Genomic DNA, 20313 nt, shown 5'->3' on the forward strand with positions numbered 1-20313 from the left:
AGCATTAAGACGCGGCTGCTATGAAGGAGCAGAGGGCATGCGCAGGTTCCGGGAACGAGTTGACTCTTGTCAAGGTGGTGAGCTCGGAGATGGCATTGTAATACTCAGAGTATGAAGACAAATATGGATCAACCTTTAATGGGTTGTCCCCATGGTTAAAGGTGGAGAGCTACCTGGACTCTTACGACTAAGAGCGAGAGACTCATGGAGAAGTAAGGCGTGGTTCCTACGGTGGAACAGAGGGCAGGCGCAACTCCTGGATGAGTAGACTCTTGGAAGAGTGGTGGGCTTGTGATCATATCGAGATACTCAGATAATGATTGTCGCACTTGGGAATATCAGTTTGAGGGGGTGTTGTAAGCCTTGGTGTGAGGCTTGATGAATCATTCCGGACCGAGCATGGATGATACGCTCGAAGGGGAATGTTCTGTCCCAGAGACAAGCGTTAACACTCTTCAGATGTGATGTGTGAGACCATCTGGTTGAAGTGATCCTTTGGTGTAAGCAAGGGTGTGCTTTGGTGACTCTGGTGATTGAAAGGTTTGGCGAGTACCTATAAACTTGGCCGGAGACGCTCTCGGAATGGTAAGCTTGGAAGAGCTGCAAGATGCAAGCTTGTGCTGAAGAAGCAAGCGGACAATTGCCCCACATGAATGGCAAAGGGGGTGATTGTTAGGTATTGCCATTAGTGGGACTACCCCACCACCAAACAAAGTGGCCACCACCACCAAGCAAGTGGCAGCAGCCTTTGTTGAAGAAGATGACAGCCACCCACTCCCATGTGCAGCTGCTGGAAAGAAGAAGAGAAGCTACCATCCTGCCTATAAATAGGCACCATACAAAGAGAGCTATGTGAGAGGGAGAATAACGTGAGTGTGTGAAAGAGTGAAGAGAAAGGGCTGCTGCCCATGGCAGCAGTCCTGCAGCTGCAAGGCAGCAAGAGAGATGGGAGTTGAGTGATGAGATCCTCCTCCATGTATTTATTGTATTCTTTCTCTACTCTAATAAAATGGACTCTCTCCCGTGGATGTAGGCGGTTTTGCCGAACCACGTAAAATATTGTGTCTCAGTGTGCTTACCCCTCCGTTGAGTAATTATCAGTACATCACTGGTCCCCGGATTCCGCCCAACATCCTTGCCAGCTACTGCTTAGATCTTTTGATCATTCCTGGAAATAACTTCGTTCATCTCTTAGCCTCTGAGGGATCTATCCATTAATCTTTTTCATTCCTGGAAATTGTTGGTTGTGGTTGCCTTTCCATGAAGGGTAAAGAGCCTCAGGTATCATTTCTGTGAATTTTTGGTTGCACTGCGTGAAAATTAAGGTTGGATTCCTCTAGTGCCGATGCCACTGCCTTGTTAATTTATTAGTGTTTGGCGTTGTGGTAGCTCTCGCAGGGGAGGTGTAAGAAAAGCTATAAATTGTAACATGAAAAGCAATTAACTTTTGAAGTTGTGGTCAGTTAATTTAAGCATCACTGTGCTTAAAGGAGCCTAAAGCTCAACGCCTGGAACAAGAGTGATGTTAGAACCTTCATGTTTCTTACTTACGACGAGGCACCCTTCCTTCCACTACCAACTAACAGGGGGGTAACTTCATATATATATATATATATATATATATATATATATATATATATATATATATATATATATCATTCCTGAATAAAAAAGGAGAATATCCTAGAAATAAAATAAAAAATGCAATATAGAGGGCAGCGTTAACTCATGTTTCTCTTTGCAAAATAAAAAGATTAGGAGACCGACCAGAAAAGAGGAGAAGAAGGGGCCGGGCAGGTCAGGTCCAACACGCAAGCTATAAACTAAGGAAACCGACAAGGTATGAATGGTGGGCTGAGGTTGCAGCCCATATTGACGCAAGCACACACGTACGTCCCAAAACCAAACCGTGTTAGGGTTTTACTTTTCTTGTTCCCTTCTCTCTCCTCTCTATAAATACAAAGCCTCTCCTTTTCTACCTCTCATTTTCTTTCTCTAGGGTTTCTGCGCCGATCTACTGCACACAAAGTCGCCATGGGTAGAAGTAAGCTTCTTTCTCTCTTCCATGTGCAAACCACAATGAATTTCAGTTCCCAACTCGCGTAACAATGATTGTTTTCTTTTCTTTCCTTTAATTTGAAATGTGTTTGTTCTCTAATCCATCCATGTAAATCTTAATGTTTGTTGTATGAGAAATATGATATGAATGATTTCGTGACTTTTTTTGAGTTTTCATGCTTCTTTAAATTTTATTCATCGGGTTTTTGTTATAGGTTGTCTATAATTTTTTTTTTACTTTTTTGTGGGTTTAGAATAATTGTTAGCTTTTTATTGGATTATCCAAAGCTTTAAGCATTTTCAATCTATATTCATTGTAAATGATTCTTCTTTTATCTTCAAATCCTTATATTTGAAGATGGTATGGTTAAGATTGTGAAACAATTGGAAAAGGGTTTATATTGCTGATGTCTAAGGGATGTATTGATGGATGGATGAGTACGTTTTGGTTTTTCGATGTTAACCTAGATCTTAATTTTGATACTCCCCATTGGGATTTTTTTTGTTTACCATATTCTTATCTTAAAAAGGTCATTTCTGCTATTAGTACAATTGCTATTGTGTTTGAAAAGGTCGGTTTATTAAATGCTATATATTTTTGAATTGAAGTTGGGTTCGTGTGTTAAAGACTTCCTTTAGTTTTTGTTTGTCCTTGTTAAATATGTTAGCTGGTATGGCCTTCTAATGTACCCACAAAAGCTATCTTTCGTACTTAGAAAATGTGATATGCATCTGAATTTTGAGTGATTGAATTTATAAAACAAGTGTTTTCTTCCATTAAGCTGTTTCTTACTCTTCTTTACTCTCCTATTTTTTAGGACCTGCAAGATGTTACCGTCAGATAAAAAATAAGCCATACCCAAAATCACGTTACTGCCGTGGTGTGCCTGACTCGAAGATTAGGATTTATGATGTTGGCATGAAGAGGAAGGGAGTTGATGAGTTCCCATTCTGTGTGCACTTGGTGTCCTGGGAGAAGGAGAATGTCTCCAGTGAGGCCCTTGAGGCAGCACGTATTGCTTGCAACAAATACATGGCCAAGTTTGCTGGAAAGGATGCTTTCCATTTGAGAGTCAGGGTTCATCCATTCCATGTGTTGCGTATCAACAAGATGCTTTCATGTGCTGGAGCTGATAGGCTCCAAACTGGCATGAGGGGTGCTTTCGGTAAACCACAGGGAACTTGTGCTAGAGTTGCAATTGGACAGGTTCTTCTGTCTGTTCGCTGCAAGGACAGCAACAGTCACCATGCTCAGGAGGCTCTTCGCCGTGCAAAATTCAAGTTCCCTGGTCGCCAAAAGATTATTGTCAGCAGGAAGTGGTATGCAATTTCTTTCATTTGTTTTACTAACCGTCAGTATGTATCTGTTTTCTATTATTTTTTCTGTTACAATCATTGTTATGCATGGAGTAGCGTGCATTTTCTTTGTTCTCAGAGGCGCACCTGGTGCCCTGATTTTTTTATTTTTGGTGCTGCTTTACCGTACTTGTGACAAGGCAGTTTTTTCTCTTTGTTTTGGAAGTTGTTTATTTTTTGTTTAGTTAGTGTGGATGCATTTACAATTAGTAACCTAACCTTGTCTGATAACTGTGATTCTCAGGGGCTTCACCAAGTTTAATCGCAATGATTATTTGAAGTTGAAGGCAGAGAACAAGATTATGTCAGATGGTGTGAATGCCAAGGTGAGCCTTTGTTTAAAATATGTACTTGCATCCATTTATCCTGGAGTTAAGGGTTATCAAACTGATGAGTATGTGTTTCATGCAGCTTCTTGGATGCCATGGACCCTTGGCCAACCGTCAGCCCGGAAGAGCATTCTTACCTGCAACTGCTTAGATCATTTCATTCCTGGAAGGAACTTTGTTCATCTCTTAGCATCTGAGGAATTTTTGAGTTACTCTTTTTTAATAGTATTGCATGTTGTTGAACTGTTTAAGTTTATTCCAAACTGTACTGAGGATATCGTATGAAATTTCGTGGTATTATGGTGTTTTTGCAATGGTTGAATCGATTTTGGTACATCTATTTTTATTCGGCCCCTGCACTGCTAGATTAAGCCGCGTCTTGTATAATTTGAGATACCAGGCAGCATTCGCTTCACTGTAATGAAAGGAAGTATTATTAAAGAGAATTATAGACCAAGAAGTGTAAACCAAGCTAAGAATGTTCTAGTAATTAAAATTGAAAAATTGAAACCTAATGGCTTGAATATTGGAGCTTCTCCCTCTTCCTAAACAATCTTTCGGCACCTTTCTTTCTAGGCTTCACAGCACATCGGTCCTTAACCTCAAATTTCGCCTTTTCATAACCAGTCGGCTGGTCTTTCTTATCATGTCCCTCATCCAACGTTCCTCCATTGTTTGTTCTGTTCCTTCCCTTTGGTTTTTGAGTGTTGATCATTCCTCCAACCTCGTTGACATTACTTCGCCTCTTTTTGTATCTGAATGCGCTTCTTCTCCTTCGGGCATCAACTGAATTCGAACGAAGCTTCTTGCCCCTTCCTGGACCATTTTTCAAACCAGCAGACCCTTGTTGTCCCCTCAACACATCCTTGCAGCATTCCAGTAGGTTATCTAACGTAGAGTCTCCTGCTATTTGATTTTGAGGTGTTAAGGTGGTGGTCATCACTTGCAAAACATTTATAATTCTAAATAGTTGGACACTATATTCTCTCCATTGTGGACAACCATTGTACCCCTAGCACCACATCACAATTGCTTAGTTCTACCATAAATACATCAGTTTCAAAATGCACACCCCGCATTCTCTATTTAAAATTCTTGCACATTGTTGTGCAAGTCATGGTCTCACCATTAGCTGCCTTATCTGTTAAGAATTTAATAATTGCTAGACTACATTGTAATTTTTGAGTTAATGAAGTTGTGTGCGCTCCAGAATCAATCATGATAAAAATAGGATATTTGTTTACCTTGCTTATTACCCTCAAGGTATGAAAACCATCAATCCCTTCAAAAGAATTGATGGATATGTGGAAAGTAACCATTTCAGTGTCTAGCTCTACTTCTTCATTTTCACCTTTGTCAACATCTTCATCATCATCAATAGGGCAAAGGGAATATACTCTTTTGTTCATGCATTTATGGCCATGGATAAATCTTTCATCATATCAGAAACATAGTTCTTTTGCCCTTCTATCTTTCAATACCTTATTTCTTAGCGGCCTAGTAGGTTTCATAGATGATTTGGTGGTAGTGGGTAGTATGCCATTTTTATTGGTGTTTTGGAGTGTTGTAGGTCAATATTGGAAGGTTTCTATGACTGGATTGAAGAGAGTTCATTTTTGTGTGGCTAAGTTGATTTTAAGAATGAGTAGATGCTCTTAAAGAGTTGTGGTGGTCATATTTATAGGAAAATGATATTTTCTTGTAGTCTGGATAAATTATAAGCTTGTTTTAGAGTTTTTTTATTCAAATATTTTGACTAGGTTTTTTATCTCAATTTTCTTCCATCCCTTCTATAAAGAATACTAGTGTTTGTTTCTCATAAATTTCAACAATATTTTCCATAGTATATCAAAGTCTTGTCTATAAGACATCTCACTTGCCTCATATTCATTAACCCTTTCGACGGTTCTTTTCAATCACCAAACCAAGCACACATTGCCTCCAGATAATAACTCTTTAAGTTACTACATGGTTACCATTACTCATTATAAAATTTTGGTGCCAATACAAGGCCATATCATCCAAGTAATATGATGTCAACTTCAGCTTCTCAGACTTTTCTCTCTTCCACCTCAAAGTATTGATTGCAGTTATAAAATGTGTATACCTTTTTCTTCAAACCCTGTAAGATCATGGCTGGGTTTCTGCAACTTATGGTGATTGCACCCACCCTCGCATGACCAACAAGATTGGGCACCAAAGTTGTTATCATGAAGAACTTGTCTGTCTTTGGCAGTGTTGGATGGACACGTGGGATGTTGTAAGGTCTGTAAAAGAGAGGCTTGTTGGTAAGCTAACCCATTAATAAGGCTCCTTAGCTCTATGAATCCAACTTCATGGGTGATGATCTGGTGCCTCCCAGTTTTTTATTATAAGATTCTAGCAGCTGCATCATTAGCTCATGTTTCTGTGCTTGTTATTTGTTAAGAGATTCAAGGGAATCCTCCGGTATCTTAATTTCTTGGGATCGAGTGTAATGCGCCACTGCTCGAGCCTGAAGAGCTCTGATACCACTTGGAGCGAACTTAACTAAGATTGTTACTACTTGGAATAATTCCAAGCAACTAGGAGGGTTTGATAGTTAGAAGGTAATGCCAGCAAAAAGACAGTGAAGAAGCATTCACCACTGTGAAAGAAAGAAGAAGATGATGCTGAAGGAGAAGGAGAAGGAGAAGGAGAAGGAGAGAGAGGGAGGGAGATTGATGCAATTGCAAAATTACCCATCCATGCCTTTCATTAAGAAATGTTAGTTACAGATATAGTCAAAATAGACTAACAAACTGTCAGCTAAGGCTACTAACAATTTCTGACAGTAACCACATGGCATGATAACATTGTTTCTTGTAACTAAATAAAACGGTGCATTTCCTTGACTCCCATTACTAACCCAAACGCTGTGTTTTCATGGCATAGCTAACGGTCATTTTATTCAAACATCATCAACCCTAATTCCCAATTCTTCCTTTGCCTCAGAAATGTTTTTATTCAAACCTGTACTTTTTGGGATGACTTAAAAGAAAAGGCGGATACCATCTACGAGACCCAGCAGCCAGCCGGCCACCAGAACCACTAAACTATAGCCTGGATCCAAAAATACAGTTCCTTCAATAATAATAATTAGCAAAAAATGCAAATTAAGCACGGCACTAGATTTTAGATACTTCACGTAATTTGGCTGAGACTTTAAAAATCCGTTCACCGTTTATCATTTGGTAATTGCAAGTTTTCACAACATAGTTTTCAGATTGCATCTAAAACATGTGTATCCTCAATTGCAGCGCAAATGATTTACTTCTATCTCAAAAACAAAGACTTGGCAAGCAATCCCTTTTTCGTTTTCTTTTTATTTTTCTCCAGCAACTCCTTACATGCAGTCCTCAAGGAACACTACAGAATGAGGATAGATATGAATTTGTCCACAGTGTGCCCAACGTACATGGTACAACACCATATATATGCCACATAAATCAGCAGCGAAGATGATGCTATCAAATAGAGAGAAATGTGCGACACCCCCGTATCTTATAATTGGGTCACAACAGGTGATGAACATGCAACACCACAAAAAAAGCTTAAAAGCAAGTTGGAACATAAGCTATAAATCATCAGAATGACCCAGTACAGAAGAAACTTGCAAGTTCTGAAAACTACAAATGCAGCTAGTAACATTCAGCTTATTTGCCAGCAGAACGAAGAAAAAATATCTAGTCTTCGAGAAAAAGCAGACATCCATTTGACCATGTGCCTGACCTCAGTACCTGTGTGACAACTTCTCCTTTTCCTGGTAGTTTTGCACATACCTGTGTGGATTACAAGACAATGAAGCAGGGAAAGACAGTCAGCTCAAGCTAACAGCAGCTAAGAGCATAGAAAGACAGCAATGAGACGGCACAAGGTCTGAATACTTGACACATGACAACATATTCAGCTCAGAATGTGGTTATGGCATTAACATGTAGTCCAAAAAGCAGAACATTTCACTGATCTGAGTATCGTGCAACCTTTTTGGCTGAGTTATGGTGCACTTAAGCAAAATCAGTAACCTTTGAACCATGGAATTTCCTTTTGAGTTCTCTTCCCGTCCATTCACAAATGGATAAATGAGAATATGGATGAAGGGTACTATTACTATGTCTGAAAGGTATTCACATCAAATTAATTGCATAAAGAAGAAGGAAAACATAAAGGCACATCAGAAACCAGATTAACGAATCTGATGCATTAGATACCAGAGGATAGAAAGGCTTAACCATGGTTAGCGTATTGCTCAATTCTGGAATATGAAGTTATCAAGTATTCCTTGTTATCAAATGATAAAGGGGAAACTATAGATATACCAAAGTGCCCATCTCTTACTTGATATATGAGTAGCAACATAACAAAAATAGCACATGGAACTATTTACCTAAGCAGTTTGAGTGTTCCCTTGATTTATTTTGAAAGGTGAGATCTTTTCTAGGAGGAGCAGATGAAACATGCAAGCAAAAAATATCAACCTGATAGTAAAATATGCAGGGTTTTCTTATTTTCCGTTATAAATGAGACTTAAATTAGAAAAGAAAAGGAGAGGAAAAGAGCATTGGTGAAGGATATGACCAAGCATTCCGGTACTACAACGCAGAACACAATCACACATCAACAGTTAGTGTTAGAATTGATATAAATGATGTTTGGAGTTTTGAATTTGTGCAAAGTTAAGGGGTCGTCTGGTATCATTTCTGTTTTTAAGAAACCTCGTTTGTTTTTGTACAAAAAAAAATGTAAACAATTGATTATCAAATGTTTTCAAAACCAAACAAAGTGAGTGATTGTTGGGAAAATTCGAAAACGGAAGCCTCAAAGGATACCAAAGGCGCCCTGAGAAACAAAAGGGTGGAAGCAGCAGCAGCAGGAGGTCAATAAAAACACAAAATTTGATTATCAAATGTTTCTTGCCTGGCATGAAACATAAGCAAGACAAGTAACCTCGTTTGTTTTTGTTTCTTGAAAGAAAAAATGTAAAAAAAAAAAAAAACATCTGTTATCAAATGTTTTCAAAACCAAACAAAGTGACAGTGATTGTTGGGAAAATTCGAAAACGGAAGCCTCAAAGGATACCAAAGGAGCCCTAAGAAACAAAAGGGTGGAAGCAGCAGCAGCAGCAGCAGGTCAATAAAAACACAAAATTTGGCAGAAAAAGACAGTGGGAATTAATGAAGTAAAAAGGAAGAAAGCAGAAAACTTTATTTTATTTTTGTAGTTGCATGCATGCAGCAAAAAAAGGGAGGGGGGGTATTTTTTTGTTAGAATATGCAAAGAAACACACTCTTAGCCCTCATCTCATCATCCAATATTTCTTCTGCCAGCATAGCGCAAATTAATTGCTTTTATAAAATAATTTTAAAATAAAGAATTAATTCATTACATAAAAATCGAAAATTGAATAATTGAATAATATATAAAGAGAGGAGAGGAGAGGAGAGGAGGTTACGTATAGACGCCGACGAGTGGACTGAGGAGAAGGGTGGCGCTGATCCAGTTCTCGGAGACTTTGTGGTGTATCTTGCCAGGTAGATCCTTCCATAGACCAGGCATTACCTTCTGCTGGAACGGTGACAGAGCGTACACCACCGCCTTCATTCTCACCGGTTGCTTTCCCATCCTTTTCCTTTTCTTGTCACTCCCGTCTCCCTTGCTGCTGCTGCTGCTGCTTCTAAACCCCACGGTTCCAAGACAATCGCACCTGCTCTTTCTTCGCTCCCTTCATTTATTGGTTGAATAATCGGAGCCGGGTTTTATTTTCTAAAGCTGGTCCATTGGGCCCCTTTATACATGATCCACCCAATTTATACCCGACATCTTAACCTTAACTATGTACCTAGGGTGTTTGACTGTTTGTCATAACTTCTTAATTTAATTTATTTGTTTTTTAATTATTTTTTATTTAAAAAATATTAAATTAATATTTTTTCATAATGAATTAATATCAAAAATATTAATAAAAAAAATCTCAGACACTCTTAAAAATTCTTTTAGCCTTATTCTAATTGGAATAAAAAAGCATAAAAAAAATATTGTTTTTTATTACAATTATAATTTTAAGGTTGTTACCAGTTCTAATGATTATTTTTTTAAAATATTTTTTATTTAAAAATTTATCAAAATAATTTATTTATTTATTTTTTAAAAAAATATTTTTTAACATCACGAAGCTATACAAAAAACATAAACGTACCCAAAAACTCAAACTCTCACTGCTTATTTTTTTTCTTTTTAAATATCATTTAGTGAGGGAAAAAACAAAAGGTATGCTCTGCTGATCGTTCTCCATCCATCGTTATTATCCTATCATTCGTGATGTATCTCATCTCATCTAGTTTCGTCGCACATCCAGGAGGAGGTAAGCGAAGCGAGAAGAAAATCAATCAATGTAAGAAGGCAAATGAACTAGCGAGTCAGTCCTTCCTTCATTCCCCCCCTCCAAGAAGAACATGTTTGCAGCAAGCAACTATTGCCTTTGGCATTCCTTATATTACAAGACTGACCAAGTTCTACAAAAATAGATTTGCTGATTCTTAACATATTTTTTAAAAAATATATAATCACTCTTCTATGTGTGTGTGTATACACACTCTCACTACGACTGCAAACAGACAATTGCATTTAAAAAAAAAATGAATTTCTATTTCCTTTCCAATTGTTTTTTACTAGTGTTTGTTTTTTTGGTTACCAAAGAATGACCTGTTTCAAACTATCACCAACTGGCCAAACCATACTTGTTTGCAGCTAGCTGTACAGAATTTGACATGCCGCCACCACCATAAGTAGAGCAGAGCAATACATTACTATATTTATGACATTCCTTCCAAGGAGTCTTCCAGAGATCCACCAGAGAGGAGATTGGACCAGCCGTATCAAATGTTGTTACTGACCGGTTTTGACCCGCTTCATTCCGCTTGAGGTGAAGGGAGAGACGCTACCACTCCCACCTGGGCTGTCTTCCCTATAACTCAAATTCAGCATTGCTAGCTCTCGCAGCTGTTGCCTCTTGTACATATCCTGACACTCATCCTGCAATTTCAATCACACAGCAATCTCACTGTCTGGAACAGCAAGGTAGGAGACTACAGAACGTTTGCGATACTAACACATGGATCTTAAGTAATATAAAATCAAAATACAAATGCCATAAGCAGAGAAAAAGGACTCGGGATTCAATGAAAGGGTGCATCGGTAGCACTGCAAGTTTGCCAGAGGATGTCTTCTAATTCTGATAGCATAATTGTTCAATTGAGGATGAGCGTACTGAAAAAAATATAAATAGAAGTCCATCGCCGTCCTTGATCATATGCTGGCCATGATAAACAAGCAACATAGGCAACATAATTTCTACTGATAACAATTGTGAGATCAGCATGTTGATAGAAAAAAAAATAGCACGAATCAAATATGAGTCACATTCCTTAAAAATGCTAGAAAAGCCAGATAGAACAACAGAAAAGGATTGTATTCAAAGACATACCACAGGCTTGAGCAGTTCTTCTATGATTTCCTGTGCTTGTCTCAGTCTCGCATCAATAACGTTGGCATGTAATTCAGCCTCAATTAAAATGTGCAGCTGCTCGCTTAGGTGCTCGTAACCTGGCCTTCCTCTTAAAGACTCTTCCTTTGGAGTAAAAAAAGAAATGAAAACTCTGTTAAAACAGGGAGATTCAAGCAGAACCGTCTGGTAGCTTAGCATGTACATTGTTATGATGGATATGATAACAAAAAAGGCTTAATAAGTTTGACTGCCTTTACAGGAATCCAAGAGGCCACTCCCAAGCTAACCGCTATTCCGAAGGGAAAACACATTACCTTCTCTGGGTCTTTTATGGAACCTTTTCCTCTAATATACACACGGCAGCCCATAGAAGCTTCCACTCGCTTTAGTGAATTTCCCCTAGGTCCCAGAAGCCGCCCGACAAAATTGAACTGAAGCCCACAAGGAAATCAGGCATTTAGTACATTATAGCCTTTTACTGTCTGAACAATACGTGTAGATATCAACATAATAAATTCCAAAGTGAATGCATTGCTTACATTTGGATAGCTATCAACTGGAATATCCAAGCGCAGTATTTTCTTCACAATATGAGAACTTGGGCTCGCCGGAGCTGCTTGCCAGTCTATACTCATCCCCTGTGGTCCTAATCTCTGTCATGTAATGAGGATGAGGCTATGAGTTCATGCTAGCGTAACCAATATTTCACGCGAAAGAAACAGAAAAGGCATGTGATGCAAAACCATGGTAAATCAGTTTCATAGGTAAGATGCAAGGCATCCACTTCACAGCTAGTGATGAACAAAGGAGCTTGCTTGGCTTGACCAGCAAGCACAATGCCACAAATCTTGATGGAGCAGAAACCACATATGCTGAAACTCAGGAAAACCGAGCAAATGCAGGAAAATGAAAACTTAACCAACTAAAGAAGATTCATCAGCTGACTGAGGCAAAAAACCAGACCATTTTCAACCTACCAAAATATAGGTTCTTGATGAAAAGTAGCCCTCTGAAAACAAAATATAATCAGCAACTAGCAGTTCTTGTCTAGTTAAATTATAAAAAAGATGTAGGTACATCATATTGAGGAAAACCGGTACTGCACTCCCATATCTGTTTTCATATCTTATTCTAGATATTTCAAACTCCATGCATTTTGTTCATTTAAATACACTGGTCTAGAATTTGACAATAGACCCAAGTATTTGGGTTACAATAGAAAATCATTGACAGGAATGCCAAGCCGAAGAGGGATGCATTTGAGTAGTTGAAATACTTACTTCGTGTTGAAGTCCATTCCACCCATTGAAGCCTGTTCCTATATTATTTGGAATCATGTCAGAAGACGCCATAGGGCTCAGGCTTCCATATTGTAGTCTGTCAAAGTCACTGAACCCCTGGTTGGGGGTCCTTCCCGAGACCCTCAATATCTCTGCTAACATAAAGAAATACTTTAATTTCTTTTTTCTCTGGAATAACAAAATGAAAAATACTATAACCATTCTCCTGCTGAAGTTTACATGCTTATAATTTAAGTGGTCAAAGCACGTAGAGTACTGGAGTGTAATCAGCATAGAGGATATACACATTAACCACATGGCTGCTCAGGACCACCATCAATACTAGTAATCAGCAAGGCGATGAGTTAAAAAATCACTTTACTTAGCTTGGGATGAGACAAGATATTGATTTATGAAATACATTTTAGAGAGATTCCCTACAAATGTGATCCGTCACAAGCAAATAGAAATCAAGGATTTTTGCAATCAAAAGGCTGGAGCTTTATGTGCACTTCTTATATAACATTCATATTTTTCAAGAATAATAGAAATTAATTAGACATGACATCTATGCCTGAAAGTTGGACTGCTTGAATGTTTTAGACCATGACTCATTACAGTGATTGATTTTGCAAGCGTGAAGAATATAACAACTCACATGCCTCCTACTACTTCTAAATTATCCAAGAAACAGCTTGGCATGTTGTAAATTGCTTTTCCGCTAGATACACTGGGGTTGGCAACCTTAACATCACATGTAAGCTACTTTGATTAGTGTTTTATTCTCATCCATGGAAACCACGAAGTGTGAAACAGTCAATGCATAGTGGAGCGTAGAGATAGGACTCCATAGATTCAATCATGTTAAATCAATTGATTTTGCAAGAAGTAGCTTGACTAACATTATCCAAGCATAAAAAAGGATTGAGTTTAAAGAGAACCATATACATATATCTCTCATCCATTCAAAAACAATTAAGAAAGAGGGCTACAACATTCAAAGAAGCGCAGCATCAGGGGAAAATAAAATTTAAAAGGGAGGGAATCATGTTTTCTGGTTTTTCCTCATAGATATAACAGCAATTATAAACAAGAGCGAAAGGGATTACTTGACATATACAGCACCAAGATCATGAAGAAATAAAAAGAATCAAAGAGATCGAGATTATATAAGAAGATAAAAGAAGAACCTTGATTCAAAAGTCGGCTACAGATAGGAAGGACTTGCATGAAAGGTTCAAACTTCTGGTGCTCCTCGAACAGCTCTGCCAGATACTGACCACTAGGAAAAGAAAAACGAGGAAAAAAATAAATCAAAACTTCGAAACAAAGACAAAGAAGATAGAAGGAAATCGAAACAGAGATAGAAAACAAGTACCTGTCAACATCAGGGGTTGTTCTTACATGCGGAGATGCTCTTACAGGTGAGAAGTTGTGTGTGTATAAGCCTGACATGATGATGATGATTCTTATTGATAATCGTATAACAAAACACAAACACACACACACAAAAACAAGGGAAATATAAAAAGGAGGAGGGGGGTGGAAAGGGGAGTCAGTCAGTCAGTCAAGGGGAAGGAAGGCTAAAAGAAGGGGAAGAAAAAGAAATAGAAGTAATAAATGGTGGTGGGCTTTTAGTAGCGCAGTAGTAGTAATGGTGGGGTTTAAAAGGATGGGAACAGGGCTTCCTTTCTTGTACTCAACAAGGTTTTTACACAACATTTTACAGGTGTGTCAAATGAAAAGGATTGAAATTATTACCATTAAGAAGAGCAAAGCATGTGTAAAATGCCCAAAGTGAGGGTGACAGAGACACATGGATAGATGGACAGTTAAAAGAGAGAAAAAGGAAGATTTGCTGAGAAAGGTGAGGGAGGGGCTCTCACATCTTAGCGACTGTGGATCACACTCCCTTTCCCCCCCTATAATCTTTAGGGTTCAACGCTGTGCTCACACCGGTTCTCTGAGATTTACTGATCAAATATTTAGTAATAAAAGATGACGAGATTTTTATCATTCAAGGCGAGGAGGGCGGCGGCTTAAATATGATGTAGTGAAGGGATGGTCAGAGAGAGAGGTGGACGCTGCCATGGGATTGGCGCAGCTTCACGTGCTGGCCCCTGTGTCTTGAATATTCGCTCGCATCCTTTGTTTGAACTTTGAATGGTAAAGCGATCCATGCATCACGCACGCTGTCACTGCTACTGCTACAGTCCCTTCCCACCATGTACTGGATGGATCCTCGAACAGAAAAGTTTCTTCTGGTCAATCTTGTCTTAAAGTTTTGGATTAGACATCTCCCAACCAGCAGCTCTCTGTCCGTCTTGGATTCTCTGCCCTCTCCGTTTTCCTTTTATTTTACTTCCCTTGGTTAAAGAAAAACCACGTTGCTCGTTTACATACATGATGACCACAGCGCCTATTTTAAGGTCGTGTTTGGTCAATTATCAAAATCATAGATGCGGGCCCCTCTTCCAGCTCCCATCCACAAAAGGGCTAGGGTTCTTGGCCCGACTCGCTCACGAGCTATCATGCAATATCATTTCAATCTTAATTCTTTGGTGTTTACTCAGCCACATAGATCGACTCTATCTCAAGCTTGATTGATTGGGATTATAATTCGAGTCGTTAATTTTTAAAATCAATTATTCAGGTCTGATTTAACAACATCCTTGAATATATAACCCAGCTTAATTTACATGGCAATGCTTGCATTTGATCTCGCTTTCGTCTTTGGTTGCGTTCCTTGGAAGGGCATGTGCAGCCAAGGCTGTCTTTTTCTACGAAGCAAACCAAGGGATGCTTATCAAATAATTGGCCTGCGAACCACATACTTGGCAACTGGCTAGCTAACACATTTATTTTTCTATTTATTTCGAAAGAGATGCTTGTGTTGTGGCATGCTGCTAATATCTTTCTATCACCCCCAAACACGCCTCTATTAGTTATCTCTTCTTCCAATTATACAACCTCAAATTATCAAGCTTTATTAATTAATTCTGCTTTAGCTATGTTTTAGCAAATGTTAATTATTGTCACATGACAAGAAATGAAAGCGTTGGACCACCAAACCTGTATGAGAGAGAATTTACCAGAGCATTTACGACAATCAGGAGCATGCATCTCCCAGCAATGAACACAGCCTGTAATGGTGTAATTCCAACCAGCATCAATCAAATAATAGTCTCCACCTGTCCAAGACTAATCCAGAGATTTCTCATATACTTTTGACTATAATTTTGAATTATCAGATCTTTTAGTTAGGTTTTTCCTATAATTTTGACCTCGATGAAGAAATCAGAGAGATAAATACCTTGGTTTTTGTTACATGGAAAGTGACTCAAGAATTTCCCAATTAATTTTGAATAAAACCAATAAGATTCAAGCTCTCTGATCTCAACTTGGCTATAGGGTTTAAATTAATTAATCTCCTAGCAAAAGAAGTGTATTTTCTTTTGCAGGGAGATGTGAAGATGAACATAGGATTCCTACGAAGCCTGCTTGAAAGGTACATGGCAGTGCATGCTGTCCTGGAGACAAGAACGTGTGGATCCCAAGAAGCCATTGACAAGGCTTCGCAATTATTAAATTGAGCAAATCTTGCACTAATATAATATAATGTAATTAATGTCCATCATACGTACGTGTATTCTTCTGGGTTGCAGATGATGCCCCTGTAAGAAAATTAAATGTGACTGAGGTCCGAGGAGATGATCAATCCTGACTTCTGATGCTGTATGGCGATGAGTAGTCATCGTAGAATCTAGGTGTAACCTCACACTCACAGGCTGGCTACCTCTCCTTCAAAATTAACGTGCTTTTTTTTGTTTAATTAATGTGTTTTTTTCCTTTTTATATATATATTATGAACACCAGTTTGGACCTGATTTACAGGTGGGGAGTCAATTTTAAGAGTCAAATTACAAGAAAGAACCCAACAACACTCAACTCAAGGTTTTCAGTCAATTGTAAATTTACCATGGAAGGAATGTGCCAAGGTTTCATGAGTTGAGTACCATGGAAGGAAGGTTAGCTTGCAATCATTGGTACTCTCAAACACTATATAAATACCAGTAGCTGCTGCTAAGAATCTAGTGTCCTCGATCTACTAGCCAGTAAACATATATAAAACATGGAGTAAAGCCAAAAGCCGACATACATAGCAAGGGGCACCGAAAGATGAGCAACAAAAAAATTCTAAAGGCCAGTCAATGGATTTGTTGAATCAATTGTGAATCAGAGAATGAGTAGTCCAAAACCAATTGGGTCCATGTTCCCTCTGCCAGTGGCTTGTCGACTCCACCGCTCGACCCACATCCATGACGACATGCACTGCAATTTCTGCATCTTCTTGGTGAAAATGGGCTAGCTTACATCTACGTCAGGTAGTAGGGCTTGCAACAGGAGTTAGATGAGAGTAACCAGGCAAGTAAGGTGTAATGAAAACACCTCATCATTGTCCTGGACTGGAAAACATGGCAACTCAGCATTGATCAGGATCCATTCCATCAGAGAAGAGATAGCAACGAGAATAGCATTTCCTGTACAGAACAGTGACTCGCTTAATATACTTCTTTGGAACGAACGAACACACTACCAGACCTTGAAACTTGCAAGAAAAATGAAGTTCTGCCCAGTAGATGCCACTGATTTTCACTGCAAGAAAGTGTCTTGGTTCCTAAGCAAATACAACAACTTCATTTCAAAACAAAGCATTTCCCCAAGAAGATACAACAATATTGACTGAATTCTTAATTATGAAGCAGTGATGCTAATATATATTGATTGATTCCAATACTTCCCAACTCTCTAACTGACGCTGATATTGTGAATTCACCGCTGCTATATCATAAATCTTCTTCTTTTATTTTTTATTTTTTTTTATTTATATGGATGTCCAGGCCAGCTTGCGCGCACCACGACTAATCTCATGGCTCACTAAACATCCTGCAAAACCCAGTGAATATGTAAGGCACCGCGGGGTGACAGGTTTGCACGGTGAGATTTGAATCTAGCAAACAGAGGAAAAAAACAAGTCTCTTCAACCACTAACCCAAGATCTCAAGTTGAATCTTCTTCTTTTATTGTTAGTATTGGTGCTAGTATTGTTCATCGATCTTTATAAATAGCAAAAGGTAATCTGCAAATGCAAGCCAACAGAAGCCTAAGTTAATGATTACAAACATTAAAAAGAAAGAGTAAATGGCAGGAGAATTTGGCACCCAATCAATACTCCATGTCTAACCAAAAGAATACCACTCACAACTCATCATATATCCCAGTAAATTACGGATACTCGTAATCTTTATACCAATATTTCTAGCAGAGGCTGCTTTTTTTTTTTTCATGGATCTGCAAGATTTGTTATTTTTTTTAATTGTCAATAACTGCCTATTACCTTTATTAATTATCATTTGCGACTATTTTACTATTTCTTTTATTGTGTCCATTAAAAATGGTGGAATATGGATATTGTTTTATATAACAGATAATTAATTGTTTAATTGTCATTTTCAGTTGTTGTAATTTTTAATTGTTTATAATTTGACTATTTAAAGCCTTGTTCTAATTAGTAAAGGGCAGATTAAATTTATGAAATTCTTGTTCATTATTTGGAGAGATTCCAAATAAGTTTTTCAGATATTGGTGAGATTCTAATTTTTTAGAGGTAATTTGTTTGTATTTTATTGCGATATCAAATTGATATCAGAGCTAGTTTTGATTTTCAAAACTTTCTTACGCTAAAAATCAGAAGTAATTATTCATATAACACTATAAATCAAGGTTCCAACATTCCCAATTCTTCAAATTCAAACCCAAACACGATATTTTCCAAGCCGCGTCAAGTTTTCAATAACAACTTAATCAATTTTCTCAAACTTTAAATGTGATGATGCATTGTTTAGACGTAATTGATGAATGTAGCAATAGAGAAGTGAGATGACCACCTAAGGAAGCCAGACGTGTACCAAGAAGATGAGAAGGGGTGGGGGCAGCGATGAAGAGTAAAAAGTAAAACAATTTTTTTTTTAAATCAAACCCATTAATTGGACTGGTTAAGTCATGAATGGATATGTTAGGCTAACAAAATCCAACAAAATTAATTTTAACTTTTAAAAAAGAAAAAAAAAAAACAAGATTTATAAGCCAGACAACCAAAATTGACCATGAAGCAGGGCACCTCCAGCATGAATATATTTGTTTTTATGTTAAAAAGTATTTTTAAATTATATTTTTATAAATTTAAATGATTTTAATATTAAAAAATAAATTTTATAAAATAAAAAATTTAATATATTTATAAATAAAAAAAACCTTTTTAAAAAACAATTACATGCTGAGTTGCACTGCCAAGAATTGAAAACGCCTATTTCAAGCCCCGTTCTTATTCGAGGACCCAAGTGCCATTTCATGATAAGGCACAAACGGCTAAAAACCAATCTGGCCTTTCTAGTAAATAAAGGGTATATATATAGAGGGTGTTTGAGAGTGTGGTAGTTGTTGCTTTTTAAATAGGTTTTCATGCCAAAAAGCATGCCAATAATATTTTTTCATTTTTAAAAAATCATTTTTGATATCAGCACATCAAAACGATCCAAAAAATACAAACCGCACTCAATTTTAGCAAAAAACAAAATTCAAAATTTGTCAAAAAAACAGGTTAAAACACAGCCCCAAACAGGCTCATATAAAGACACACACAAAGCTACTGTACATTCATCTGATGCAGGCTAAGTGAGTGTTTGGGAATGTTTTTCAAAAGTACTTTTAAAAAATTTTAAAAAAATTATTTTTTATTTTATTTTGAATTAATATATTTTTAATGTTTTTTTAAAAATTTTAAATTATTTTGATATACTGATCTAAAAATAATTTTTAAAAAATAAAAAAATATTATTAACATATTTTTTTAAATAAAAAATATTTTAAAAAATAATAATAACTATACTTCTAAACTCTGAATGATATTAGAGGATGAAGATCGGAGGTAGGACGTAGGCAGGAGGTAGCACCCTCCAGCACTCGAGGGATGAGCCTTCAAGAAAATGGCAAGGAGATAGTGGCTGCTGTCATGCATTAATGTCATTGTGCAATCAAATCAATTCGAAGCGTCATGTTGCAGCTGCTCCTGGTAATCAAGATGATGACAAATTATGTGCTTGTTGCTTAGGCTATAAGTTAGCACTGATCACTCATGCAAGCCCCTTCCCCTTCAAAAAACTATGCACTTAAAAATTTAAAAATTATTTTATTATTTTCAAGACCATCTTTTTTTATTATTTTTTAATAAACTCAAAATATAAAATTAAATTTAGCTATATATTTTTTTTTACAGCCTACATCCCTATAAAATATTTCTTAATTTTTCTAAATAAAATATATATATATATATATATATATATAGACACACACATCCCCAAATATAACTTTTCCGATCGATAGGGGGGCAGTTTTGAGTTTTTAAGTTTTAATATACAATAACGTTGTTGTTATTATTATTATTATTATAATCAAATTAAAATCAACTTATTTAACTCAATTATATCTAGAACTTGAGTTACAGTTTTTTTAAAACATGTATGCGACCCTAAAGCATCATTGTTTTGGGAGAAAAAAAATTGGTCTAGCCCCAAGTTGGAACGTAGTTGCATGTATATAAAAAATATATTAAAATAATTTTTTATTTTTTTAAAAAATTATTTTTAAAATCAATATATAAAATAAATAAATAAAATTAAATCATGAGATATGAAACAGTACTTACAGT

At 37.1% G+C, this 20313-nt stretch overlaps 3 protein-coding genes across 5 annotated transcripts; 1 reads left to right on the forward strand and 2 right to left on the reverse strand.

The window, feature by feature from the left end:
• The first annotated feature begins 1888 nt into the window (after positions 1-1888).
• LOC118054049 (large ribosomal subunit protein uL16) lies at positions 1889-4057 on the forward strand. Its single transcript, XM_035065491.2, has 4 exons — positions 1889-2044; positions 2877-3378; positions 3659-3740; positions 3826-4057. The coding sequence occupies exons 1-4, from the start codon at positions 2035-2037 to the stop codon at positions 3892-3894; spliced, it is 663 nt and encodes a 220-aa protein (XP_034921382.1). The 5' UTR covers positions 1889-2034; the 3' UTR covers positions 3895-4057.
• A 3179-nt stretch (positions 4058-7236) lies between these two features.
• Positions 7237-9498, reverse strand: LOC118054050 (cytochrome b-c1 complex subunit 8). The gene is made up of 2 exons (XM_035065492.2): positions 9214-9498; positions 7237-7543 (listed from the first exon to the last, which is right to left on the reverse strand). Exons 1-2 carry the CDS (start codon positions 9381-9383, stop codon positions 7495-7497), a joined length of 219 nt encoding a protein of 72 aa, XP_034921383.1. The 5' UTR covers positions 9384-9498; the 3' UTR covers positions 7237-7494.
• Positions 9499-10384: 886 nt separating this feature from the next.
• LOC118054047 (KH domain-containing protein At3g08620) lies at positions 10385-14844 on the reverse strand. Of its 3 annotated transcripts, none has more exons than XM_073403750.1 (8): positions 14432-14844; positions 13924-13993; positions 13736-13827; positions 12546-12697; positions 11805-11918; positions 11580-11696; positions 11245-11388; positions 10385-10793 (listed from the first exon to the last, which is right to left on the reverse strand). In XM_073403750.1, exons 3-8 carry the CDS (start codon positions 13773-13775, stop codon positions 10647-10649), a joined length of 714 nt encoding a protein of 237 aa, XP_073259851.1. In that variant the 5' UTR covers positions 13776-13827; positions 13924-13993; positions 14432-14844; the 3' UTR covers positions 10385-10646. The 3 variants fall into 3 exon arrangements, with proteins under 3 accessions (XP_073259851.1, XP_034921381.1, XP_034921380.1); XM_035065490.2 differs by having other exon boundaries at positions 14307-14438; XM_035065489.2 differs by lacking the exon at positions 14432-14844 and having other exon boundaries at positions 13924-14268.
• Between the last annotated feature and the right edge of the window lie 5469 nt (positions 14845-20313).

The sequence above is a fragment of the Populus alba genome, chromosome 13, assembly GCF_005239225.2.
Source record: "Populus alba chromosome 13, ASM523922v2, whole genome shotgun sequence".
NCBI lineage: Eukaryota > Viridiplantae > Streptophyta > Magnoliopsida > Malpighiales > Salicaceae > Populus > Populus alba.